The sequence below is a fragment of the Neovison vison genome, chromosome 13, assembly GCF_020171115.1.
Source record: "Neovison vison isolate M4711 chromosome 13, ASM_NN_V1, whole genome shotgun sequence".
NCBI lineage: Eukaryota > Metazoa > Chordata > Mammalia > Carnivora > Mustelidae > Neogale > Neogale vison.
Genome location: NC_058103.1, coordinates 64,710,269 through 64,738,183, shown reverse-complemented (window position 1 = coordinate 64,738,183; position 27,915 = coordinate 64,710,269). Strand labels below are relative to the sequence as shown.

General features: G+C 39.5%; 1 protein-coding gene across 2 annotated transcripts in view; it reads left to right on the top strand.

The window, feature by feature from the left end:
• The window catches only part of AKAP6 (A-kinase anchoring protein 6), a 552,477-nt gene that overhangs the window by 411,773 nt on the left and 112,789 nt on the right, over positions 1-27,915 (top strand). For both annotated transcript variants that reach the window (XM_044232056.1, XM_044232057.1), the window contains 2 exons: positions 10,595-10,743; positions 27,407-27,527. In XM_044232056.1, the coding sequence (XP_044087991.1) occupies positions 10,595-10,743; positions 27,407-27,527 (270 nt within the window). The remainder of the gene's footprint in view (positions 1-10,594; positions 10,744-27,406; positions 27,528-27,915) is intronic.

Here is a 27,915-nt window from a genome sequence, read left to right as displayed (position 1 = left end):
CTTATTTTTCCGTTAATTCTGAATGATAACCTTACCAAGTAGAGTATTCTTGGTTTGAAGTTTTTTTCCTTTTAGTCGTTTGAATATATTATGCCACTCCCTTCTGACCTGCAAAGTTTTGGCTGAAAAATCAGCTGATAGCCTTGTGGGAGCTCCCTTATATGTAGCATGTTGGTTTTCTCCTGTTGCTTTTAAGTATTGTCTCTTTATCTTTAACTTTTGACATTTTTAATTTCAGGCTGTCATGGTGTAAATCTTTCTGGTTCATCTTATTTGGAACTCTGATTCCTGGACCTGAATTTCTATTTCCTTCTCTAAGTTAGGGAATTTTTCAGCCATATCTTCAGATAACTTTCTTAGACCCTTTTCTCTCTCTTCTCCATTTATAATGTAAATACTATTCCTTTTGATGTTGTTCCACAGGTGTCTTAAGCTATCTTCACGTCTGAATTTTTTTTTTTTTTTCTTTTTGCTGTTCTGTTTGGGTGAGCTCTTTGCCCTGTCTTCCAGGTCACTGATCCTCTCTTCTAGTTCTTCTAGTCTGATGCTGAACTTGTCTAGTGTAATTTTTAAATTTAATTTAATTTTTTCAGTGTTCCAAAATTTATTGTTTATGCACCACACCCAGGGTGCCATGCAATATATGCCCTCCTTGATACCCACCACCAGGTCCACCTAACCCCCACTCTCCTCCCCTCCAAAACCCTCAGTTTGTTTCTCAGTGTCTGCAGTCTCTCATGGTTCATCTACACCTCCGATTTCCCCCAATTCACTTTTCCTTTTCTTCTCCTAATGTCCTCTGTGTTATTCCTTATGCTCCACAAGTAAGTGAAACCATATGATAACTGACTCTCACTGTTTGACTTATTTCACTCAGCATAATCTCCTCTAATCCCATCCATATTGATACAAAAGTTGGGTCTTCATCCTTTCTGATGGAGTCATAATACTCCATTGTATATATGGACCATATCTTCTTTATCCATTCATCTGTTGAAGGGCATTTAGTTCAGCTCTTTTATTATTCAGCTTTGTGAGTTCTGTTTGGTATTTTCTTATGTTTTCTATCTCTGTTGAAATTCTTACTGTGTTCATCCATTCTCCCAAGTTCATTAAACATCTTTATGACCATTACTTTGAACTCTTTGTCAGGTAGATTACTTATCTCCATTTCATTAAGGTCTTTTTCTGAGGTTTTGTCTTGTTCTTAATTTTGTAACATATTCCCATGTCTCTTCATTTTGCTTATCTCTTTTTGTTTGTTACTATGTATTAGATGAATCAGACATCTCTCCACGTCTTGAAGGAATGACCCTGTACAGGTGATAAAACTTCCTGTTCAACCTGTTCTAGCTTTTGGTTGTTTCTCAGACCTTTGTGATTATCTAAGTAGCCTGATTTGTTGTTGATAGTTCCCTACTATTGAGGGTGTTCCAAAACCTCCCAGCGATCCAAAGGGAGGGATCTAAGATGGTGCCTAGTTTTAGGGTAATTGTAAGCCAGAATTTCATGCAGCTTCTTTTAAGATATTTAAATATCTCCAGTCTTGTGGGTCTGCAGTCATAAACTCTGATGACTTCTAGACCAGGAGATCTGGAGGTATCCTTTGGGCAACTGTTGCAAGTATCATGGCTTTAGATATGTGTATAAGATATATGTGTATATACCTTTCTGAGAGGTATCAGCAAGCTTTGGTGAGACCAAAGGAGGATGCAATTATTGTTATCTTCCCACCTACGTTCCCTGGGGGTACCTCTGTAGCCTCTGGATGTATGGCAAGCCTAGAATCTGCCTCTCAGGCCTGAAGCTCCAAGACAAGAAGAAAAGCCTTTTTTACATGAAAACTGGAGGTATATTGTAGTCTAGTGTTTTTGTAGTGCCCTAGGGATGTAGCCTGCTAAAGACTAGCTCTTCAATTGTTTCAGATGTGTGGGAACCTGAAATTCATTCCCCTTTACCACCAAAGCCAGATGCTCAAGGAGCATCCCCTTTGTGGGTTTCATGTTCCCACCAGATACGATGGGGTGGAATGAGGCTTGAAGACATGGTGAAGAGCACTCAGCCAGCCCTGCTATGGTGCCTGAGGGCTCATGGCTGTGGTGTGTTGGGGCAGGGTGTTCAGCCAGCCTAGCCATCCCCATCCTGGGGATGGGCACCCCCACCAGAACTAGCAGCCTAAGGGGTGATGTTCCCTCACAGGGCCAACACCAGCAAGACAAAAGCAGAAGGCAAAAATTGTGCCCACTGGTGCTTTTGTCCTCAGAATTCCAACAGCTTTCTGCCTTTCTGGCAGGCACTTTAATATTAACAAATGAATTTCCCTCACTTATGGTCTAGGTACCTTTCAAACTGTTGCTTTTATGCTAGGTCCCTAGGCCACTGGGTCTATGCATGAGCCCTTTGAGAGTAGATTTTACATTCCCTAAAGCCCTGTAGTTCTCCTAAAAGGAAGTCCCGTTGGTTTTCAAGACCACACACTTCAGAGGCTCATCTCTCCTTTGTAGTTCCCAATGGCTGGGTGTCAAACCCCTTGCTCCTCAGGGATAAGCTTCATATTATGAGATCCCTCTTGACTGTGGCTCATGGTGTTACAGGACTTTTTCCTCTGTCAGTGCCCGCTGTTCTTGGTCACGCTGCTTTGAAGAATGAAGAGGAAGACCAGACAGAGTGGTAGGCAGCAAAGCAAGGTTTATTGAGTGATAGCAATGTGCTTAGTACAAAGCTCCTGAGAAGGAAGGGGACCCAGGAGGTTTTATGGGCTTTAGGGTTTTTATGGGCTTGTGGGCAGGCTGTTTTAATCTGATTAACTTTCCCTATGCCTGTCATCTAAACAGGTTTTTGTCATCTATCTACCACATGGGAAAGGGTGGAGGGCTTCCTCCTCCAATTCCAGGGTGATGTAACATCCTTTTGACTGTGGTTTCCTCTTAGGGTTTGGGTAAGGGGTGAGGGGGTTGTCCCTGCCTGGCTGCCTTCCAATTATCGGTCATCAGTGACACCTGAGGTGAGATTTCTTTCTAGACTGTGTCTCAGTCACCCCTCTCAATGTGGCCCTTTTATCCTTTGCTGTGGAGGTGCTGTTCAGTTAGCTTTCAGGTCCTTTTCAGATGGAATTGTTCCATATGTAGCTATATATTTGTTGTGTTCATGGGAGGAGGTGAGTGCAGGATTCTTCTACATGGTTATGTCAAACTCTCCTCAAAGGAGATGCACTTTGAATTCAGTCCCAAAGATGAGTTATTTTAGGAAATTATGAATCATCTACAATGATGACAATGGCAAAAATGCACAAAATAACTAGGCTTTTGAGGGGGGAAAAAAACAAGTAGCCCTGTAAAGGTGAAAGTTTAAATCCTGGAGTATGGAGAGCTCTACAAACAAAATCATGGAGATTTATAAGTATAGATTATCTCAACCCTAAGTCCCTGTCAGGGCCCATGGGATTTTGAGACCTATTGGTGCTTCCAGAAGAAGGGGCAGTCTGGGCCAGTTACATGAGTGTTATAGGAAGAGGAAAAAGAGAAGTCATAGTAAATATATAAGGAAGAGAAAAAGGCATGTGCTTAGAGATACTACATTGAAGGTTAAGAAAAGTTTGTGTCATAAAAGTAGGAATGTATTTCTAAATGACAAAGCTATTGGCAGGAAAAGTGTAGTCTTCTCTCTTTCTCACCCCCCTCATTGTTTAAAGGATCTTCCTGAGTAACTGTGGACTCTTCCAGAAACAAACTGTGGCATTGTTAATGTCTCATCCAAAAGCTTAAATTACTCTTCTTTTTTTAAAAAATGAAAAATCAGATTTTATTAAGCTAAAACAAGTTCATACCCAGAAGACTTAATACTTGTTTTGAAACATGTTGTGAAGATTACCACACGAAGGCAATAGCTAAAGTTTTCATTCTATATGTGTGTGACCATCCTGGTTAGTTTCTAATGTGATATATGACATATAAGATCACTCTGTTAGCTGAATAAAAGATTATCAAGTGAATCTTGAATTCTTTTCTCCTTTTTTTTCCTAGAGAAAAGAAAACAAGTTACATATTTCAGTAATTTTCTTTTGTCCAAGAAAAAATGATCTCCTTTCTAAGTGAGAATGAAGCCCATGGGTTTCAGAAATCAAGCCAAGGCTCCTGCAGCCCCCAAACAGTCTATTTTATTTCTTTGTACATTTTAAACCATTTCAGATTTTCAAACACAGTAGAATTTATTCAACCAATTTTTATAGAGTGCCTGTCCTATACCCTGTGCTGTGCTGGGTGCTGTTGATGCAGCAACACACACATAGACAAAAGTCTCTGCCCTCAGGAGGCTTCTAATCCACTGGGGGAAGATGGACAATACAAAATAAGTAATATGGTTTGGCTAGAAATGGCAAATATGTGTGAAGGAGTATAAGAATAGTACAGGGGTGGGTGTGAGTTGAATCTTTAAGCAGGAGAGCACAGAAGACCTGAATGAGAAGATGACATTTCTGTGAAGACCTGAGGGAGGTTGGGGACTGAGCTGTCTTGCAAACAAGGTCAGGTGCCCCCAGAGCATCCCTACTAACCCTGCTGGAGCAGGTCAGGATAGGTTGAGGACTGAGTACTGACTGTTGGCAAGGAGAATGTGGACAAAAGCCTGACTGGAGTGTATTCAAGAGAAAATCGGAGAGGAATTGGACACAGTGAATAAAGAGAGCGTATGTAAAAGTGATTTTGCTGTAACACAGAACAGAGATATGGGGCTTTAGCCAGAGTATAGATTAGTGTCAGTTGGTGTCTAGGGATTATTTATCCCTTTTTTTCCCCGCCTCACCAAGGGAAAAGCAGTGGCATTTTTCTGGCTGATGTACTTGTGTTGATGAGAATAAAACAGGAGAGAAAAAACCTAATGCAGGAAAGAAGGACAATTTACTGCAGAGCTGATCATCTTTATGTAAATAAGAGAAGGTCTGGTGCACAGGTGAAGGGATTGGTCTTAGAAATATGGAAAGTTTCCACAGAAACAGGAAGGAAGGAAGAGGATGTGGACCCAGAGGCAAGAAGGCAGGTAGCTGTGGTAGGAAGCTATGAAGTACAGTGTGAATGAGCAGACAGACCTTTAACTGCATGAGTTAAGAAAGAGTGAAATTAATTTTAACGTTCTCAGGATACTTAACCCAGCAAAGGATGCTGGGATATGCAGTGATGATGAAATAATTGACATTTCTAAACTAAATAAGTGCTTTTTAAGCACAAGGTCAGGGATATGTCTATATGTGATTATAGAAGTGATGATGTGTTTAATCCCTCAAGATTGTTAGGGAATTTAACCCCCCAAATTTATCATGGGTTAGCCATTTTGCTATTAGACACAATATTAAGGGGAAATATATGGTTGAGTAATTATTCAGGACCCAAGGAAGGTTATTGAATTTGGATCAGCACATACGAAGCCAAATTTAAATGAAATATTTTAGCACACTGTGTCTTATGTTCTGATTAAGTTATTAATTTGTAGTCAGAATCTAAAGAGGAGTATCCCTAGTGACTTAGGCTCTAGGTGCTTATAAAACAAAGGGGGAAACATGCTATTAATGATAAGCAGAGAAGGAATAATACTCAACCTCAGATGAGAAGACAGTGTTTCTAACTTTATTATATGTACTAGTCTGCTGGGATGGCAATAACAAAATACCACAGACTTAATTTCTGTAGCTTAAACAACAGAAATTTATTTCTCACAGTTCTGGAGGCTGAAAATCCCAGATCAAGATGATGGCTGGTTTGGTTTCTGGTGAAGCATCATTCCTTGGCTTGGAGATGTCCACCTTCTGGATGTGACCTCACATGGCCTTTTCTCTGTGTGGTACTCTTCATCTTCTTATAAAGACACTATTCCTATTGGATTAGGGCTCCACCCTTGTAACCTCATTTAATCTTAATTCCCTCCTTAAAGACCCTGTCTCCAAATATGGTCACATTGCAGATTAGGGCTTCAACATATGAACTGGGAAGGAGAGGGTACTAAGACAATAACATTATATTAAAGGTTTACTAGAGGTACAAGTTCCTAGAACCTCTTAAGCATTTATTCGGGCCACTGCCTGATGGAAATTTGATTCCCTTCTCAATGCATTGTTCTCAAAGTATATCAGGAGGTAGGTGCTTTATGAGCATATTTGGACTAACCCATCAGATGAGTCTCTTGCCATGACAGAAAAAGGAGATGGAAAAAGATGAAGGTCTTCACAGAAACAATGACATCTTCTGCTGGCATGTTGTTGGATAGTATCCAAATTCCCTAACCTAACATCCTCTACAGCCTATCCCCTTCACTGTTAGCAGCCAAATGCCCCAAAGCTCCAGCCACCATTCTCTGAACATGCCACATCCTTTCATAACTCTAGGCCTTTGAACAGACAAGTTACTCTGCCTATAAAGATATCTATCTGCTTCTTCACCTAACAAAATCATACCCATACTCCCAGATCTGGTTCAAATGCAACCTCTCTCAAGCTTTTATTGCTCATTCCTCATTTTCAGACAATTATCTTTTTAATTCCCATCCTCCCCCATATTCATTTCACTTGGCATACTTGTAGCGATCTGTTGGCATAACTCTTTCCTCCAATATACTATAGTCTCTTGGGAAAAGTAGTCCCTTCTTGTTTTGTTGTTCTTTGTACCCACAGTCCCTGGTGCAGTTCCTGACACATGATGAAGACCCAATGAACGTATGAGTAATAAATGGATGTATGAATGTACAATTCAATTATTCAACAATTATTTCCTGAGCCCCTCTCATGTTCCAGATACTGCCAAGGTGTGGGGAGTACAAAATAGCAAAGGAAATAGACACAGCCTCATTATAGAGCTTGGAGCCTGGAGACAGAGACAGAAAAAAGCATAAACCAGTAAATACAAGAATTTTAAATTGTGTTATGTTCTGGGAAGAAAATTAACACTGTTCCATAAAATAAAAGAATAGAATGAATATACCTTTGATAGGGTAGTCAGGGAAGGCCTCTCTGAGAAACAAAATGTCAACTGAGAGCTGAAGGACAAGAAGACGACATTAGTAAGAGAATGTTCCGGAGGAAGGGGACAATATGTACAAAGGTCCTGAGAGATAGGAAAGAGCTGTTTAAAGAACTGAAAATAGGTAGGGACGATAGGGGCATGGTGAATCAAGAGAGAGACAAGTAGAAAATGATATCTGAGGTAGGCAAGAACCAAATTTTTCAGGGCATGGAAGTTTTGGGGTTCTGTTCTGTTTTGTTTTGTTTTTATCCAAATGCAGTATGAAACCAACTTATGTTTTACAAAAACCACTATGGCCACTGTAAAGGATGGTTGGAGGAACAGGAATGGATGAGGAGGGATACACATTAGAAGATATTTGTTGTACTGCTGGGGAAAGGGGACGAAGGCTTGGACGAGGCTGACAGACAGGGCCAAAAGGCTGGAGAGACATTCTGGGAGAGGAATCAATGAAATTTAGTGGAAAAAAGAATTTAGTGAAAAAATGAATTTAGTGGGAAATATGAAAAGGAACAGTTAAGGAGACTTTCAGTTTTCTGACCTGAGCAACACATGGTGCCATTTGCTTGAAAGGGAAGACCTAAGTAGAGAGTCCTGAGGGGTGTGGTGAGGATGAGAATGGAGAGTTCTGTTTTGAGTTCTCCTGCCTTAAAATAAAAACAAGTAGCAACATTAGGTGGTTGGTTAGATATGTAAGTGTGGAGCTCAGAGGAAAAGATTGGAAGCCATTACTATACAGACTGCATTGAAAGCCATGGGAAACAGTAACAACAAAGAAAAGAAAAGTAGTCTAGAATTAAGCCCTGAAGCAACAACCACCAGTGATCTCCGCTATGATTCAGAAATCAATCAATGAGCTATCTGTAAAACAGATTTGGGGATGGTGGAGAAGGAAAGAGGGAGAATGATAGAGAACCCATCACATTAGGTCAGCCAAGGGGTAATGCAGGCTTCAAGTAGAATAAGAGAGAAAGGTCCTCTTTCTGTCATCATATATGCTTTCTCATGGCATTCTCATTTCATCTCCTAATGCCAACTATTGCTTCTAGGTTTATATATTAAGCTTAATATTTCCACTTGCTTACTGAACATCTCATTTTTGTATTCCATCAGTCCCTCAAACCAAAAGATTCATCCACCTCATCTGTTTCATCCATCCATAGTTCTCTTTTTAAACACCTACTTCCATTGATGGCACCATGGGCCTCTCTGACCAGGAGGTAACAGGTTGATCTGTAACTGAATCTATTCTCTCTTATTCCTTTTTATTTTCCTTAATGATATAAGTTGCCAATTCTGTTGATAACCCATCAGTAATGTTATTTCATCAAGCTGAGCTAAATTATAAAATATAGTTCAAAAATATCCTCTACTATCATAAATACTAGTAAATAAAATTCTTTTAATCAGAGATCCAGTTTTACTATTTTTTTAAGAAGTGTACTTTCTTCAAATCTTCCTCCTAAAAATTTATCTTCAGACTAAGATATAGTATGAGAAAAATTTAACCTGTCTGCAGAGAGATTTAGATTGGCAAAGCCATTCAACCCTAGTAGAAGGAGCTACTTTGGTTCTATTTTTATCATCACTTTTAGGAATGAATCACTGAAAGCAGAGAGAGAAATAGAGATGGATAGGAAAGACTTGGGCCATCTAATTCATCTCTTTGTTAGTGCGGGGAAGTTTCCTATATCAATTGCCTGTGGGATGTTGTGCAATAAAAGTCTTACATTGCAACATTTCAATCATTTTCATAAGGTGACTAATTATCTTTTAAGTTGCTCTGAGCATTGTTCTCCAGACTCTTTCCATGTATCCCTGCCATATGAGAAATGTGTCCCTTTGTACACAGAGATGGCCTAGGATCTCAAAGGGATGAGTTCCAATTATTTTTCCCTGGCAGTGGTGTCTACATGAAGTTGACCTCACTCTTGATGACTCTTTTTGTGACCAGTGGCACACATTTGTGAGATCATTATCCAGAATAAGGAGTGGTCCAGTTTGTTGCCTTAGGATGGTTAAAAACTAATAAGAACCTCTAGGGATCAGACATGGTTCTTGGCACCTAATGGTGGAGATACACTATTTGAATGGGGTTTTTCAACAGAATACTTGATGTGGGATGATCTCCTCATTATCTGTACAGTCTGGAAGGGAAAGGTAGAAAAGGGTTAGCATTTGGGAGGATTATTGTTTTTCAGTTCTTTGACTATTAGTTACCAATTAGTTTAGGCACGAAAGGTTCACATGAACCAAATGCAGATTATAGTTTTTAACTGACTTCTGAAACTTCAATGATAAGAATATAGTAATTTTTGCATTTTTTTAAAGTTCCTCCTCCGTAGTTCAACAGCACTCATAATTAACTGCTTGTAGAAAGCAACAACTTAGAAACTCCGGAATCGCTTGAGATCTTACATTTCATAAACCACCCTTTTCATTTACAGAGTCCTGATTTGCTCTTTTAAGCAGCTGCCACTTTATAATGCTGCTTGGGGTTTGTTTTCTCTTCCACGGTCAAGTCTGTAAAGGCCAAGATCAGGCAAAAGGCCTTGGTTGGCTTACAAAGTTGGCAGAAGGTCATGTCTAACGTGGCTTTTCTTAAACGTTGTAGAATGCTGGCAACTACCCAGCAGCTGACCCAGAACTGTTTTAACACAATATGTAACTAAATTAAAAAGAAGTAACAGTTTGAAGGCTTATCAGAAATGTGAACAGACGTGCCTGGATTTAGTGAGGTAGGGGGCCAAAAGAAAGAAGAGTTCCTTTGGTCCACAGCGCACGCGAACTCAGCATTTTTCCCTCCGTTACCATGGGCAAGCATTCTTGGTCTCATCTGGTGTTCTGGGGAGCCCTAAAGCCACAGGGATCATAACAGCTGCAATAAATAAAGCATCTATTCAGTACATTTCTATGCCAAATATTATTCAGCATTCTTTTGGCCTTGGCTTGATAGAAAACAGCATGGTGAACTTACTACCTCTCTTTACTACAGTAAGCCTCAAGAAACTCTGAAAGATATAACAATTCAAACCAACACAGCAAAATCACTATTTCTTCTGTTTTTAAATTAAGATGATAATACAGGGGACCCCAAAAATGTAATAAACGAAGTCTATTGTCTCTAGTGAAGATGTATTAGAATTGGTACTAAGCTTTTTTATTCTTCTCAGGGAAGATAATGAGAAGCGTTCAGAATATGTGTCCATGCAAATGTATGGGTTGGAGGGAGATCTTTAAAAAATAAATGTTACATATGTGGCAATATGAGGAAGAATATTATTAAGGAATTTCACAGAATTTTTATGTAAAATCTCATCATACAGTATTATGATCTCAGGGATATTTGGTGATATTTACTGAGTCTTTTGAGAGTTCATTTATTCAGGTCGTATTTTAAGGAGGAACTTATAAGATTCAGATCTAAAATATAATTCTGTAATATGCCCAGCTGATCCCATTAAATCCAGCCCGAAAAGGAGCAGTATAATGATGTGAACAATTCCCATTCTTTGAGTTGTTACACCTCACTTGAAATGCATTCCTTCTGGATTAACACAGCAGTTCCTCTTTGTTTCTCTCTCCAGACTGAGGTTCAGCTGTGCTACCTGGAAGCACAAAGAGATGCTGTTGAGCAGATGTCCCTCAAGCTCTACAGTGAGCAGTACACCAGCAGCAGCAAGAGGAAAGAAGAGTTTGCCGATATGTCAAAAGTTCATTCAGTGGGAGGCAATGGGTAGGGAGCTATTCTTTTTTGTTGTTTGACTGTTGCTAATCTCTACTTTTTCAGTGATTCGCCACCGGTTGGTGTGTGACAGGCATTTCCTCCTCAGCACACAGACCCAGGCAGGCTCGGGAGAGTAGGCACGTGTGTCCTGTTGCATTTGTGCAGGAACTGTGGATTTTAGTGGCCCCTGTCATCTAGCCCAGAACATCCTAACTTGGTGGTTCTTTTTTCAAAAGCAGCCTTTTTACAAATTTTGAAACTCTGTTTCAAAGCAAATATGGTAGGAGCGTTTGTGGGACTACACTGGGCCTATGGTGTTGGTCTTTCTTCTTCACAAATCTTTTTTCTGTGTTTTGTCCCCCTTTTTAAATTTTACCATTTATTTTAAAGTCTACCCAAGGAACTTTTAAGTATCAAAAACTCACTGGAAATTTGGGAGAACATAATTTTCCTGACAACACAGATATTTAATAATTCTTTAGAGACCCTGGGTTAGCCAGTCAGCATCGCATAAAGTCAATTGGAATAACAGCCTAGTGCTAGCATTGCCTATGGCACATGAAAGGACCAAACAGCTTCAGTGACCCACCAGTTTCATTCAGCCTGGGACATATGGCTATATTTACCTTATACTAACTCCCCATACTATTAAATAATTAACTCATGCATTCAGATATTTCCAGTTGGCTTTAAAGTTATGCAAATATTGTGTGTGTGTACATACAGTTTTTTCTCTTTTTGTCTTTTCAGGCTGAGTTCTATTATTTTATAGGATAAAATAGTACTAATTAAATTTAATTATTTCATTATTTTAATGACTTAATAATAGTATACTCATAAAAATGGAAACAGTAACCTATTTCAGTATTATACATGAGCCAGACAGCACGGGGGAGAAACTGTTCCCCCAAGTTCCATTACATGTTAATAAACGTCATATAAACCTACGGGGTGTGACTGTAACCAAAATATTTCCTGAAAAGCCAAGAGGAAAGAAATCTTTTCATGCATTTGTTTGCATTTGTATTTTAAGTGCTTATAGTTACAGATATTTGGGGATAAATTAAGTATCAATTATAAATTCCAGGTTCTAAGAATCCAGGGAGAGGAGAAGAGTCATAATTCTATTTAGGAAATGGCAATGGACTTTTCAAATTTTCAAAGAAATTTTCAAACCTATGTAGTTTGCTGCTCTAGCAGGGTTATTTTATAAATAGACACATTATGTATATATTTGATTTATCTTAGGTGATTCAGGAGATGTTCCTAAGGACTTATAAAAAGAAAAGTATAGCAGCAAATAAGAAAGAAAAGGTTAAATCTTGGAGCATGAACAATAAGCTGTTTTGAGGCTTTTAATGTGCTTTAATTTCTCTCAATGCCTAAATAGTCTTTGGTGTGGATGCAAGCACAAACTTTAGGTCACATTCTCATGTTTTCTAAAAGCCCTGGGGACTGAGCAGGCACCACGTGCTTCTGACCTCAGATTCCAAGGACTCAACCTGAGCACTTACTCTAGGCTCCACAAATCATACATTTGCCCTGGGAATTGCTTAGTTAACAACAAGCATTGTTCTGTGAAGTGGGAGTAGGTGAACTTGCCTGATATCCTTTGTTTATGCTCCTTGGGGTGCTGAAGGCTGTGCATTGTGCAGTAATTTAAGAGTGTGCTGAAGAAAAGGCAGCTATTTAATACTAAGGACAAAAACCATATACTCCTTTCTATTTTTTGTTTATATACAGAAAAGCATTGTTGGAGGAATGCATGTGGGTGAGGTTATCTGGGGTGTCCTGCCCCTAAGACTCCTTGCTCCCACAGTCAAATCCTTAATTCTGGAGCCTTAAGAACACAGCCTTGTAAAATTATCTGCTCCAATGATACATAAACTTCATTAACCATTCCTTTTGTTGCATAGAATGAGCATTGTTTCCAATAAGCAACTGTGGGAATAGTGTGGGCTTTCTAGGGTCTTCATTCCAGATACATATGTCCAAGCCACCAAAGAGAAAATTAAGCCGGTGATACAGTTCATGTATTTTTATTTCCTCCCCATGTCTATGTGCGTACTAAGGGTATGTAGTTGAAAAAATGTATAAGCTACTCCAGGGAAGACTCAGCTGCTAGATAGAATGTGATCTTAAATTTCTACAAAGTTTACATAACCACAGTATTGCTTAGAAATGAATTTTAACCTCTCTGGCTTGATGAAAAGTTCGCTATCAAGGTGATAGAACAGAACTTATATTCAACTACGAACTGTGTGTTTAGCCATCATGAATATGTGTGGCGGAAAGATCTCCCCGAGTGTATGTGAGGCTGTGTGAGCACAAGTAACAGTGTTGTTTACCTATGGGAGACATTTGGCACTGGCTACCGCATCACGAAGTGGGAAACTGGCTTCCAGGAGGGACATGCGATGCATGAGTCACTGACGATTCTCTGTGGGAGCAGACTGGTGCTTTTCATGCCTGCCAATTTAAATGAAAGCGCTTACAGATGGTTTTGTTTCTTTCACCCAGTCAGTGTTCCCTGAAGGCCTACTGTGTGAGCAGCATGATGACCTGGGCAGAGTTTGTCGAGAACACTTAACCTTCCGTATATTTTGTCACGTGTACCCATCCCTTCCTGGCCCCTCTTTCTGTCAAGAGGTTGTGTGATTTCATTTTTGAAATGAATTCCAGAGATGCTGTTTAATTCACTAAGTAGCATCCTACTTGTTCTCAGGACTTACTGTCGATCACAAACCATGTCTTTTGTTCAGTTTATAAATCATAGTACTGGACGGCAAAAAGTCTAGGTGGCTGGCGTGCCTGGGATGATTGTTTAAGTTGCAGCTGAGACCTCAGTGCTGAGTGGACAGTTCACTCTGAGGATTTCATTCAGACCTTGATAAACACTTATTCCTCTGAATCCTCTGTTGTGCATATTCCATAGTGTATGAAATTAAATTATGGTACTTTTCTACTCTGGAGAAACTGAAGAGTCTTAAGGAGATTTCATTAAAGCCATAAGGAAGTTTGGGCAAAATGGGAGGTAAGCTTAAGTGAAAATAAAATCAATTTCATTAACTTGCCAAATATTACTGATAGGAAGTACAGAGATTAAAGGCCAAAAGGAGATGCTCACAGTTTGGTAGGAGGGGCCAGTTTGTAAGCAATGTAGACTAAAGGACCATTAAGTGCTAAGTTTGAGATCTTTATTGGGTAGGGGCTGTGGCTCCTGGAAGGCAGAGCTCAATTCTGACCATGATGGGGGACTTGGAGCAGATCAGGAAAGATAGCAGAGAGGGGGTTATGGATTGGTCCATAATTTTTGAAAGAAGGCTTGGTCAGTGATGTTGAGCATCTTTTCATGTGTCTATTGGCCATCTGTATGTCTTCTTTGGGAAAGTGTCTATTTAAGTGCTCTGCCCATTTTCTAAAAATTGGATTATTTGTTTTTTTGGTGTTGAGTTGTATAAGTTCCTTATATACTTTAGGTATTAACTTTTGATCAGATAGGTCGTTTGCAAATACCCTCTCCTATTCAGTAGGTTTTCTTTTTGTTTTACTGATGGTTGCCTTTGCTCTGCAAAAGCTTTTTATTTTGATGTAGTCCCAGTAGTTTATTTTTGCTTTTGTTTCCCTTGCCTTAGGAGATGTGTCTAGAAATATGTTGCTTTGGCTGATGTCAGAGAAATTACTGCTTGCTTGTGTGCTCTTCTAGGATTTTTATGGCTTTGGGTCTTGCATTTATTTAGGTTTTTAATCCATTTTGAATTCATTTTTGTGAATGCTGTTAGAAAGTAGTCCAGTTTTGGGGTGGTTGGGTGTTCAGTCAGTTAAGCATCTGACTCCTGATTTTGGCTTAGATCATGATCTTAGGGTTGTGAGATCAAGTCCCATGGCTCTGCACTGGGCATGGAGTCTGCTTAAGATTCTCTCTCTTCCTCTTCCCCCTGCTCCCTATCTCACCCTCTCTCTCTTGAAACAAGAGAAAGTAGTCCAGTTGTTTTTTTTTTTTTAAACATGTAGCTCTCCAGTTTTCCCAGTACCATTTTTATTGAAAAGACTGTCTTTTCTTCATTATATATTCTTGCCTATGTGTATTGTAGCATTATTTACAATAGACAAGGCACAGAAGTAACCTAAATGTCCATTGATAGATGAATAGATAAGGAAAATGTGGCATGTATACACAATGGAATATTACACAGTCATAGAAAAGGATGAGATCATGCCATCTAAAGCAACATGGATAGACCTAGAGGTTATTAGCTAAGTGAAATAAATCAGACTGAGAAAGACAAATACCATAAGATTCCACGCATAAATGGAGTCTAAAAACGAACAAACAAAAAGCAGAATCAGAATGATAGCTACAGAGAATAAGCTGATGGCTGACAGAGAGGAGGGGGTAGGAAGTGAGCAAAATGGGTGAAGGGGAAAGGAAGATCTAGGCCTCCAGTGATGGAATAAGTCACAGGAACATAAAGCAGAACATAGGGAATACAGTCCATCATATTGTAATAGTGATGTAATGGGACAGATGGTAGCTATACTTATGGTGAACATAGCATAACATACAAACTTGTCCAATCACTAAGTTGTACACCTGAAACTAATGTAATATAGTACGTCAACTCTACTCAAATAAAAAAGAAAGAAAGAAGGCTGGATCAGGGGAAGAGCTTTTCAATTTAATCTGAACAAATGTTTTTTGAGCACCTCCAAAGACAGACCATGGTCCCTGCCTTACAGTCTAGGAAGAAAGTGTGGCAGTAAGCCAGTATTTACCTGGGAAATGAGAGATAAAGGGAAGCAGAGGTTGCTAGGGGTGCTCGGAGGAAGAGGGTAGGCTCCATGTGGCCAAGCTGCATATGTCGTGCTCTCCACACTCTGCCCCGCTTCTGGTGCTTGGTGTGTGCTAGATGCTCAATCAATGAATGGATGCATAAATGAGTAGCTCAAAGTGATCTGGGGCTCAGAGAGAGGGAGCAAAGGTCTGGAATAATCAGCTGCCCGCTGGTTCCATCTGACCATAAAGCAGAATGGAAAATTGGGGGTGTGTGAAAAACAAGGCTTGTGAAGAAGGTGAAGTCCTGCTCCTGGAGTTAATTATTGAATTCATGGTTCTTGACCAGGGTAGTGAGTGCATCAGAATCAACTGAGGCACCTTTAATCTAAGAAATGCCTGCCTACCCCACCCCACTGAAAATTCTGATTCAGTAGGCAGGCACGAGTCAAGATATAAATATGTTCTAATGCCCACTTCCAGTTGAGAACCTTTGCACTAGTGGTTTTCAAAGTGTGTTCTTTGAACCAGCAGTATCAGTATTTCCTGGGAATTTGTTAGAAACACCAATTCTTAGTCCCACTCCAGACCTACTAAATTGGAAAGTCTCGAGCTGGGGACCAGCAACCTTTGTTTAATGAGTCCTCCAGGTGATTCTGATGCTGCTGTTTGAGAAACACTGCTTTAGTCAGTGAAGATTTTAGTTTAGAAATTAATTGAGAATGTGGAGATTGAATTGGAACTGAAGCCAGAAAGAATTGATGACCCATCAGATGAGGGGAATGAGGAAGAGAGAGAAAGGAACCACTCTCATGTTCTAATTCCTAGTTCAGGGAGGAGAAAGAAAATAGGAGGATTTAGATTCAAATGACCTTTGTGTCATTTAACATTGAATATTTGTTGAACAACTGTTAAGTGCAGGCTGTACCGGGGATGCATAGACAATGGGACGCAGTGTGTGGCAGATGGATGTAAATCAGGAAGACCTTCCAGAAGTGTCATGGAATATGCCTCATGGCCAGAAGTGACCATGAGAATGCTTCCTATGGAGTTAGCAGTGTGTACAAACTTCTAGAGCCAGTGAAGACTGCCCGGCATGTCAGTTTTGAAACAATATTCCATCAGTGGTGTGGAGAATAGATTGGCATGGACAAGAGTAGGCATTGCTCCATTAAGATGCTATTCTAGTCATTCAAGTTAGAAATAGGACCTGAGCTGGGACCATAACAATGGAAGCTCAAAGTTTCCAATGGAAACTGAAAGAAGAAAGTTGAAGACAGACCTTGGCTACCATGTGTGTAGGGGGCATTAAAGGAAGGGAAATTGAAGAATGGATTTCCATGATTTGGGTTTGTGTCCTTTGATAGATAGAAGGACATGTCACTCACTGAGGTGGGGAAGAAAAAGGAAGAGCAGGAGTGGAGGAAAGAATCTGAGTGTTCGAGACATGGCTCTTTAGATGGTCTGTGGAACATCCAAGTGTAAATGCCCAGGGAGCAGGTCTAGAGCTCAGGAATGTTTGGGGCTCCTCAACCATGAACAAGAACAGTGTGGTAACTCTGAGGTAGCAGAGGTTTGAGAGGGGGAACTTACATTATGGTAAACTACTCCTCTACCCAGAGAGACATGACATTATCTTTAAGGAATGTTTGTTTGAAAAAAATATGGGTAATCCGAACATTTTGATTTCAGTTGGAATCTTTCCTGCTATATTAAACAAGTTTTCCAAAGTAAAAGGTCCATCATTGAGGATTCCAGGTGGTATCTTGATTGGCAGGAATTTAAGGCTGTAGTCACCTGTTATTTTCTTTCTCAAAGTTACAGGTAAAAGCTTGTGATCCTAGATTTAGAGTGAATTAGGACTCCTCAGATAGCTTCCAGTGACATAAATTATTTTTACCTTTAGAGATACTCATTAATTCTCTCTAGTCTAATTTTTTTTTAAAGGAGGAGAGAGTATCTCCTAGATTAAAAATTAAAGACTGGAGTTCTGGTTGGCATTTCACTACTTTTTAGCTGTGTAATTTGATTGGGACACTTAACTTCCTCAAAAGGCAATATCTCTGTCTGTAAAATGGGAATAGTTATCCCAGCCTACTTCATATTCTTAAAATTTTTATTAATTTTTTTATTACCAGTATACAGTTGACATACAATGCTATATTGGTTTCAGGTGCATAATGTAGTGATTCAGCAATTCCATACATTGAGCAGTGCTCACCATAAGTGTAGTTACTGTCACCATACAATGTTATTACAATATGGTTGACCATATTCCATATGCTCTACTTTTCATCTCTGTGTCTTACTAATTTTATAACTGGAACTTTGTGCATAATCCCCTTCACCTATTACCCCCTATTCCATATACTTTTGTCACACAGAAGTACAATAATTGAAAAGAAAATACCTAAAATACTTGTAATGTAATATATATATAAAAGTTAGTTAATGAAATATACTTTGAGAAACTACTATGTTGCAGGGAGTGGTATGAGATGCTAGGAATAGAAAAGATACAAAAACCTTAAATCTCTGTAGTCCTTGGTCTCATGAGGGAGAAAGACAAAGACACTGAGATACATCCTTATGAAACAGTAAAATTCAAGGTAGAGTGTACTATGGGGGTACCTAGGAGGTCTGCCTAATCAGGGAGATTTTTTTTTTAATAAAGATTTTGTTTATTTATTTGACAGAGAGAAAGAGGTCACAAGTAGGCAGAGAGGCAGGCAGAGGGAGGGAGAAGCAGGCTCCCCACTGAACAGAGAGCCCGATTTGGGGCTCAGTCCCAGGACCCTGAGATCATAACCAGAGCTGAAGGCAGAGGCTTAACCCACTGAGCCACCCAGGTGCCTTGACCCGGGAGATTTATGATGGGAGGGAATATCTGAGCTCTCATAAAAGGTACACAGATATTAGCTATTAGAAAAAGGTTGGGTAGAAGGACGGTGAGGATTTAAGCTACAAGACTAACTTTGTAGGGAGGGTATGTATGTGTGAGACTATGTGTGTATTGAGGGCTACTATAAATAACCATTTGATGATGTTGAAGCAGAGGGACATGGAACTCTTTTTTGACTCTGCTTCCTGGGATCAGGAGGGAATACTAAGTAAGTTCTTAGGGACTCCTACTCCTGTGATAAAGTTCTAGAAGATACCTCAGTCTCATTGGTCATATGCCAGGCTTCCTCTGGCGATAGGGAAACTCGGGGAATGTCTGCAGATGGAGACATAGTCAAGGCCTATGCCCTGTATCTGAGAATATACAAGTAATCCCCTCCTCACCACACAAGGTTTTGGTGTAAATTTTACTCCCAAATACAAACAGGATATACAGGTAATTCCCAAGCACAACAGGCTGAACTAAATGGACTTTATATGGACAAAAGGTTAAGTTTGGCAGAAAGGGTGAGGCCATTTTCCTTCAGAAAAGGAAGCATCTCTGTATTGCTATGAAAAAAACATGCACAGATATCTATAAAGCATCACTAAAGGGAAATAATTTTGACAAATGAAAACAAATACATCACTATGTAAACTATTGTTTGATTAAAGATCAAATTTGATTCTCTAAATTAATTAAGCAGTAAGATACACTGAATGATTTTAACCACCTGAGAAGGGATATAATCACCCTGGATTTTACTGCTGCAGGGTGATCGTCCTCACTTTCTGTTGAGACGGTGCCAGTAATACGGTTTCTGCAGGTAGACGAACATAGATGCCTAGTCATACTCTTTTCCTCACACAGAATGACCATTTTGAATTTGTGCTCAGTGGGTGTTTTGGGAACATTGCTACATAAAATGTCTTCTTTTTGGTACACACCAGCCATAAAATGGAGTACTATCTCTTATTTGTGCTAATGTTGGTAATGCACTCACAGACCAATCACTAGGCAATTACTTACACCATGAATTTCTACTTTCTTCCTCTGACTCTGGTCCTGTCTCAATCTAATGAATATCTGATTGGTGTGCATTCTGTGGTTTGTTTTTTTGTTTTTGCTCCATCTTTTGTACTCTGATGTTATTAAATACTCAGATCACAATACATCATGCACTCAGAAAGAGCAAGAAGTATGTGGCTACCTTCTGGGTGACTGATATTCTGGGTATTACGCAATTATTAGAATAGGTCTTTCTGGGCTAAAAAAAAATCTCACTGGTAGAAATGTACTCATCGGAGTCATGATATTATACCCTTTTAATGTGCAAATACATTTAACTAATTTTAGACCTGGACAGTCTTCCACTTCAGTGATCTAATGCCTTCCGTGCCGGGATCCAGCAAAGGGCAAACCAGAGAGGCAGAAGCGTACTTTCTGGGGAACTATTACTTCCATGTTAAAAATAAGCCAACTAAGAAAGATACATATTTGTATCTCCCTTCCATGTTAATTTTTGTAGTGCTTTGGAGAGTTGATGAGGCCCACTGAAGAGGCAGAGAGATGCTAGCAGGGACAATTAGAGGGTACCAAAGACAGAGTTAATCTACCTCGTTGTAATGGGCAGAGCTTAACTCTTCTCATTAAAATTTATTCCTTTATTCATTCCCCCCATCCTCTTCACAAAGGATTTGAGTCAACTTACAAAAATATTTACAATAAAATAAGATAAATATTTGACTGAAATAAGTTAAGCAAAAGTAAAATGTGTGTCAGAAAACAAATGAATGCATATTCTCTGCATGTTCTCAAGAGGTGTTGTAATTTGGCTCTCAATTTTCCATACTGAAGAAAAGAAAAAAGTCTCCTCCATCATAAAATTCATGGTGTCCTAAGATTAAAAATAATATATATCGAGGGAAGCACAGCTTCTTACGCCACTGAGACTGAGGAGTTTCTCTGGTAGTTCTTTAAGAAGACAGGCTTCTATGATACTACATCCGTACAAGAGAAATGAAATTGCCAGGGCAATTTGTAAATGTAGGTTGAAGAAATGATGTCAAAGCATAATTCAGTAAAAGCAGGTCTTCAAGCAACTAAAAACCCTGTAGTCTGAGCATAACACTCTGGGCAGGTCAGGCTCGGTGATGGAGATCATTCTAGGTGGGCTCTCCATGTTAATTCTGCTGCCAGCCTATTGTTAGAGATTAAGTGGCAGAGAGTAATTTCCAGATTATTTACTTCTTCCCCGAACCCTAGAAGTAAATACTCTTTATTGCCTACTAAATCTTTGAGAACCAGTGAGGCCTAGGGTGGGGTCGTCCTTTGACAAAAGGGTAAGCTGCCCAGTTCACCTCACTGTGCCAACAGCATGTGTAGATCTAGTCCCCTCTAACACACAGAGGGTAACATGGGAAGATTTACTCTTTTCTTCTCTTTAAATGACATCATCTCTTGCTTTGTAGTGTCCCTCCATTTGTGTCTGAATCACTACCAATTCTAAATTCTTCAGAATGTTTCTAGCTCTTTGGCTAGAACTTAGTCAGTGTATTTATCTGGGAATTTAGATAAGGGTTTGACTTCCTGACAGCCTCGCAGAAGCCTCCAAATACATCCAGAAGTCTACAGTGATATTTCTAATTGATATTTTCTAAGCTCGGAGGTTAGAATTTTGTTCTGCCCCATGGCTTTTGTCATAGTAACCACTGTTTATGGACAGGCCACCCATGAGTCCATGAGAAAGTGGGGCCAGTCATTAACAAATTTGTAGGGTTGATTTTCTTTTTCTCAGGCATTTTCACATGTATGTAGGCATATATGAGAGTTGAGAAAATTACTGCGGGAAAGAACTCCATATTCCTTTTTATTTATTAATGGCAAAGGCAGGCTGCTTTTCTCTTGAGGAAGTCGCTCATGAATTTTCATTCAAAATAGTAAATTAGTGTCCACACTTTAATATGTCTAGAGTGGAAAGGGATTCTACATGCAACTGTGCATATCAGATTCCATGTCTAGAAAGCTGAATTTTATTCTTTAATGATATTATGAGTGGGCCAGGTGCCCCTGTTCCATCTCCCTTCTGTGCTTACATGCCACATGGAGTAAAGGGTGATGGGAAATTTGGATCTATGATTAGTATTTTACTTCAGTAAAATTCTTAAACCATATTTGTACAAGATTTTGTTACCACTACCTTTAGTGTCTTTTTTGAAAAACAGAGGCAAACTTCCTTGAGCAAATAATGTTAACAGTGAACACTTAGTGAATATTTGGGGAAAGAATCAATATGCTAAAGAAGCTAGGAAAATTGGATCATTTAATAGAAGTTCCACTATAGAGAAGCTGGTATTTCAGGAATCAGTCCTGTGTTTTTGGATGTGTTTGTGTGAAATGAACCATTAAGCATATGAAAGATGGAGTCTTAAATTTAGCTCCCAAATATATATGACTCAGACTTAGTAGAAAAACTGCCAGGACTTTTTAGTGTTATCTTTTCTTCAACCAATAATTGCTCTATTTTGATGATTTCTTCATTTGGTTGTCTGTTTTAATCAAAATTCCTCAGTGGGCCAAGCTGAAACCTCATATATTCACACACACCTTCCATTGATTTCACTTGGGTGAAACTTTATCTTTTAAGCAAAGTTTAAGTTGAAATGTTGAGTTAATGATGCTCACTTTAAATACCAAAGGCTGAATGCATTTATGTATTCAAACACTTAGCTAGTCAAACATAACTCCCATCAGGGTTTAGAGGAAGGATTATTTCTTAAACTATGCTAGCCTTACAAATAATGTATTGCTATCCAATCTGCAGAAAAATGATACTGAATAAGCTTGTTAGTATTTTATTTCTGTGGTGAAAAGCCCTGGAATCTTTTTGTAACCTTGAAAAAGCAGAGTAAAATGGCAGACAGGATTTTGGGAATTTTTTTTGTCGATTACCCAGACTAGTTAACCCAAACTTAGAAATAAATATTAAAGAAAAATTTGCACATATATTTCTCCATAGTCTTGTCTCCATCTCTGTTAAATTCTCTGTGAGTTAAACATGTTCATAATTCTGCACTTATCTAATGAAAACGGACTTTGAGTTAGAAGGCTATTTCTCCTCATCACATGCATAAGCTTTCAACCTCCTAAAATGGGAATATTATACCTACAACAGTGTCCAACTCTTTTATTGTGAACCCATTTCAGAGTATATGGCAATTTAAAGGAGATGTATCCAAAAGAATACCATTTTGGTGATGTGTTTGCTTTATAACACTTTCCTAGAGTATTTATGAGTTTGCTTTGTAACATTTTCATAAAGAATATAACAGATCCATAGGCTACTGAAAAGTTATGCTTTGAGATCTTTTAACATGAATAGATTACATATTTGAGTGGAGGAATTAACACAAACCAAAACACGACAGAAAATTTTATGAGGAAAACCCCTCCAAAAGAGTAGTTCCCATGTTTATATCCCTTATAAGATTGTGAGCCACCTGCCACAATTTCAGCTGCCTCTCTCTCTCTTCTAAAAAGAGAGACTAGGACCTTGTCACCATGAATTCAAGAAAAGAACCTTGTTCTGAATTCAGTTGATAGAATCAGCATATTCCTCAAAGGGATATAAAACTGTTAACTAGTTCTAGCTACCCTTGATAAATTCACTCATCTATGATCCTCTCTGTTTTCCTGTATAGATAGTACCTGGCACTTTGCCTGGAAGACACTGTCTTGCACAAAATTACTTGAAAAACACTTCACACACCTTTGCAGGTAACATAAATATAAGAAAGTAAGCTACTTTCTTACCTAAGAATTTTCCTGAAATAATGAACACACTTAATTGCATTCATTTCAGAAGCTTTTGAAGAATCAAGAAAGAAATTCTAGTAATTTGTTTGTGATTTGCTATGAAGTTACATATTTGATTTCACTAAATTTGGAAAGTTCTGAGGTCTTTTCTGAGCTGGGAATTAACACACGGCCAAGAATCTGAAATTAGGCACAAATGCTTAAAATAAATGTTTTTGTCTTCAGTATTAGGACCTTATGAGAATTGTTGTTTGGAAAACACTACTGTCGATTCTGTACTAATGAAGCAAAATATGAAACCAAAGCATTTACTGTAGCTAACAAACTCAAGCCTACATAGTCTCAGCTAAAATGAAAATAGACTAGACTGAAGAAAGAGGGAGTATCTGTGTTAGGTTCATTTGCCTCTTGTGGGTCTTCTGTGTAGACTCCCTGAGAAGAAAGTTGAGGTACATTTAACTAGAAGAAGTGGGTTTTTGTTCCAAGCCCCTTGCTAAAGGGAATCATAAAGCTCCGTAGATAGAAAGGTATGGTTAAGAGCCAGTGAAAAGATGTCATGGTTCTGAGTCTTTTACCATGTAATGTATGTTTGGTTTATTTCAGTCTCCTTAATTTTCAGTGTAGAAAAGGGGAAGATGTAGGAGGAATGGAGGGGGGAGAACTCACCTCAATTGAGAAGCTACTGCACATAATCTGTAAGTAAGAAATGCACCATTATCATGGACTTGAAGGCAAAACCTCACCTTCAGAAGGAGGGACCAAGCCTGTCTGTGACATGGGTTGTGCTGGTATTGGCATCGGGGGAGGAGATCCTATTGTCTCTGCCACATGCTGCTCTTCTGAAGTCACTCTTGCCCAACTAAAGGTTTGTGGCTTCAGTATCTACCTTCACTCATCATCGTTCACCAGGTGCTATGCTGAGACTAGAAATGGAAGATAAATTCATTTCTTACCCTTGAATTGTTTGGTCCTAATCAAAATTTCTTTTCTGCATGCACATATGAAAGAGAAAACAGGCCCCTTTATTCTCCTTGCTGACTGATAGTTTTTATGAGACATCCTAAGCACATAATTTCTTGGTAAATAAGGGAAAAGCTTGCTTCAAGATCAGAGGCCCAGCTCTTTAACACAATGCTTATAGCATCCCCTAATAAATTAACATCATCATTGGGGAGCTATCTCTTGGGGTAAATGCTGTTTTTCAGATTTATTTCTCTCCCTTCTTTTTTCTAAGATGGCATCTGGGTTTATGTGACCTTGTGATTCTGAGGTGTGATGAGTTTCCCTGGGCTCACCAAGGCGCTTGGGTAGGGGCTGTCTGGTTTGTTTGAATGGAGTTTGCCCTAGGTATTCCAAAGTTGATCCCCACAGAGGTCCATGGCTGTGTTGTTATCTCTTGGCTTGGTCAGGAGGTATTTCTGCTGACTAAGCCTCATCTCAACCCCCACTCACCCTGCCAACTCTCTGAGGTCTGGCTTCAGAGGCCCCCCTGCCTCTCCTTGGGGTCAGTGTGCCTTTGTTGCCCTGGCAGCACCTCTGTCAGATTCACCGGGTGAACTCCTAGAAACCTCTTGGGTGGGGAGGGTCGGGTGGGGAGTGAGAGAACAGGGTCCTCATCCAGAGGATAAAAGAATAGGTAGCAAAGGGAGTCCTGACCAAAGTTCTCTCTGATTGTAGTGTTCCCACTCCAGGTGATGGTGAAGTCTCTTCCCAGACTTCCAAGCAGTAAAAGGAGCTGACATCCTGGTGCTTTTGACTTTCCTTTCAACCTGTCTCACATACCTCCTCTCCAGGTCTTAGTCCAAGATAGGGAAGGATCCACATTTTAGCAGGAGCCCCTCTTGCCTTTATTTCTGTTTTATTTAAATCCACTGGTATGGAAAGGGTGAACTTTTCTCTTTATTTCTCCTTTGCTATTTTTACTATTCCCCAGAATCATTCTTCCTTAATTTGGGGGGTGACATTTCCCTTTTTAAAAAAATTTTATTTATTTATTTGACAGAGAGATAGGGAGAGCCAGAGACTACAAGCAGGAGGAATGGCAGAGGGAGAGGAGAAGCAGGCTCCCCACTGAGCATGGGTACAACATGGGAGGTCCATGCCAGGACCCTGGGATCATGACCAGAGCTGCAGGCAGACGTTTAACTGACTCAGTCACCCAGGTGCACACCCACCCACCTCCGACTTTCTCCTGTGTTTATGGCTAAAATGTGGGAGGGTGCAAGGAGAGAGAAATGATGACTGTAATTCAGGTGGTATTTCTAAATGATTGTCCCTGTCCTGTGAGCAAATTCTTGTTAGTCATTCCTTATTAGTCGCTCAGAGTTAATAAACAAAGCTTGGTGGTTTGTCCCTGTTAGAGTGTTTTTTTTTGTTTTTTAGTATTTTGAAATGGGATACTAGTTCAGATTTCTCGTGTTTGCTGGAATTCCTTGCTATTCAAAGCGAGGCCTGAATGCAGAATCTCAGGCCCCACCCTAAAATTACTGAATCGGGACCTGCATTTCAACAAAATCCTCATCTCTGTCACGTGCACATTAAATCTGAGAAACCCTGCTCTAGGCCACCAGAGCCTTGCTGAAGCTTTTGGTCATATCACCGGTGCCCAACATCAGCATTCAGTTAAACGTCAATTCTACGTGTCAGCCAGCGAGGATCCTTGCCCCTGGCTGCTTATGGTCTTCATCAGTAATCTTTGTAATTACAGTAAGATAATTAAAATAAAACAAGCTGTTCTAGATCTAGTCTCCTCGGTCACCAGACACACCTTCAGTTTTCTTTGACAGATCGATTAAGATTAAATTAAATTATTAAAAGTGAATGTTCATTTTTGTGGAAAGTAGCCATTTAATGTATAGAGGCAGGAACAAGGTAGTAATAAGATACTCACTTGATAAATCCAGATTCGTACTTGAGCCCGCTGCTTTGCTGGTTCTGATAGGGTTTTGCTCTGTTACAGTTTGGCAAGGATGTGGTTTCTTTTAGGGAGATGATTTTGGGGGGAAGGACAAAGTCATAGTTTTTCATCCTGCACTTTCATTTTCTGATCACAGTGTTTTAGAAGAATCTGGGCTTTACTTATTCACCAGGCTTTCAATAGAGAATCACATTAATCCTTTTAAGCTCCTTATTCTAATGATTTATTTTGTTGAAAACCATAGTGATCCTCCTTTGAATTTTAATGATTGCTGGCTATTCAAAGATTCATTGTTTTGACTTCCTGTCCTTACCTTTGTTTCCTACACGTCTGTGGGGAACACCTGTCTAATACTGGATCTGCCCCTGGTTCTCACCGGCTTACCAGAGTCACTCAAGCCTATCTCTGAGTGTTAAGCTGAAATGCTGGCTACTCATCCATGACAATAAATGTAGGATATATGTTTGCAGAGATAGGCAGATAGACAGCAGAGGGACAAATAAATGATTGAGTCGTTTCCTGGAGAAAATGATATTTCAGATCGGATAATAAATTGTGATCGTTGTAGAGAAATTAGTTGAATTAGTATTCTTTTTTTTTTTTAAGATTTTATTTATTTATTTGACAGACAGAGATCACAAGTAGGCAGAGAAGCAGGCAGAGAGAGAGAGAGGAGGAAGCAGGCTCCCTTTTGGGCAGAGAGCCTGATGTGGGGCTTGATCCCAGGACCCTGAGATCATGACCAGAGCCAAAGACAGAGGCTTTAGCCCACTGAGCCACCCAGGCGCCCCTTGAATTAGTATTCTTAATCATAAATGTATTTCGGATGCGACATCTATGAAAATCTAGTGGGCAAGAAAGAGGTTTGAATTTTGAGGATGCTATTCTGACCCAAAATTCTGGACCCTGTTCCCTTCACAAGGCCCTGACCCTTTATTTCTCAGTCTGTTAAATATGGCAGCGCTCTCTTCCAAGGACATAGTAGTAGTCATTTTGTTCAAGTGCTCAAACATCCTCAAAAAGGGTTAGCGAATGGAATAGTCTTGATATATCTTAGGTATGAGCCCTGGAATAACATGTTATGTTTTCAAAATCTAAGAAATGCTATGTCAGAGGCTTGAGTTTCTATTTTGCCCACCGCATAACCACACCGAGAATTTTTCCCTTCTCTTTTCACAGGTATCACCTAGATACATCATGGGTTTTCAAGAATATATTATTCTAATATGAGATTTTAACAACTACACTGTATTTATGCATAATACATTTTGTGCCTTATCTTCAGGCTTCTGGACTTTGATTCGGAATATCAGGAGCTCTGGGATTGGCTGATTGACATGGAGTCCCTCGTGATGGACAGCCACGACCTGATGATGTCAGAGGAGCAGCAGCAGCATCTTTACAAGGTTAGAGCTACCCTTCTTGCCTTTACCTTGCTGTGGAAGATCTGATTAGCCTGACAAGTCTCTCTCTCTCTCAGGATATCTTTGCGTTCATTGTATGTATCATGGTGTCTATTAGAATTCCCTTCCCTGTCCCCAAACTCATTTCCATCCCTTGTGTGCTGACAGGCTGCACCGACATCATAATTGCAAGAAAGTTCCCTTTATCACATTCTATTTGGTGTAATTCTATAGAAGGACAAAGATTTATCTCCAAGATGAATAGCAATAAATGAAACCGCATTAATAAATAGACTGAAACAAAATGAAGGATAAATGGACTGGTAACATTTAACAAAATGTGTTTTCATTGGAGCACTCAGGTGGATTCTATCCACCCCTCAGATCTTTC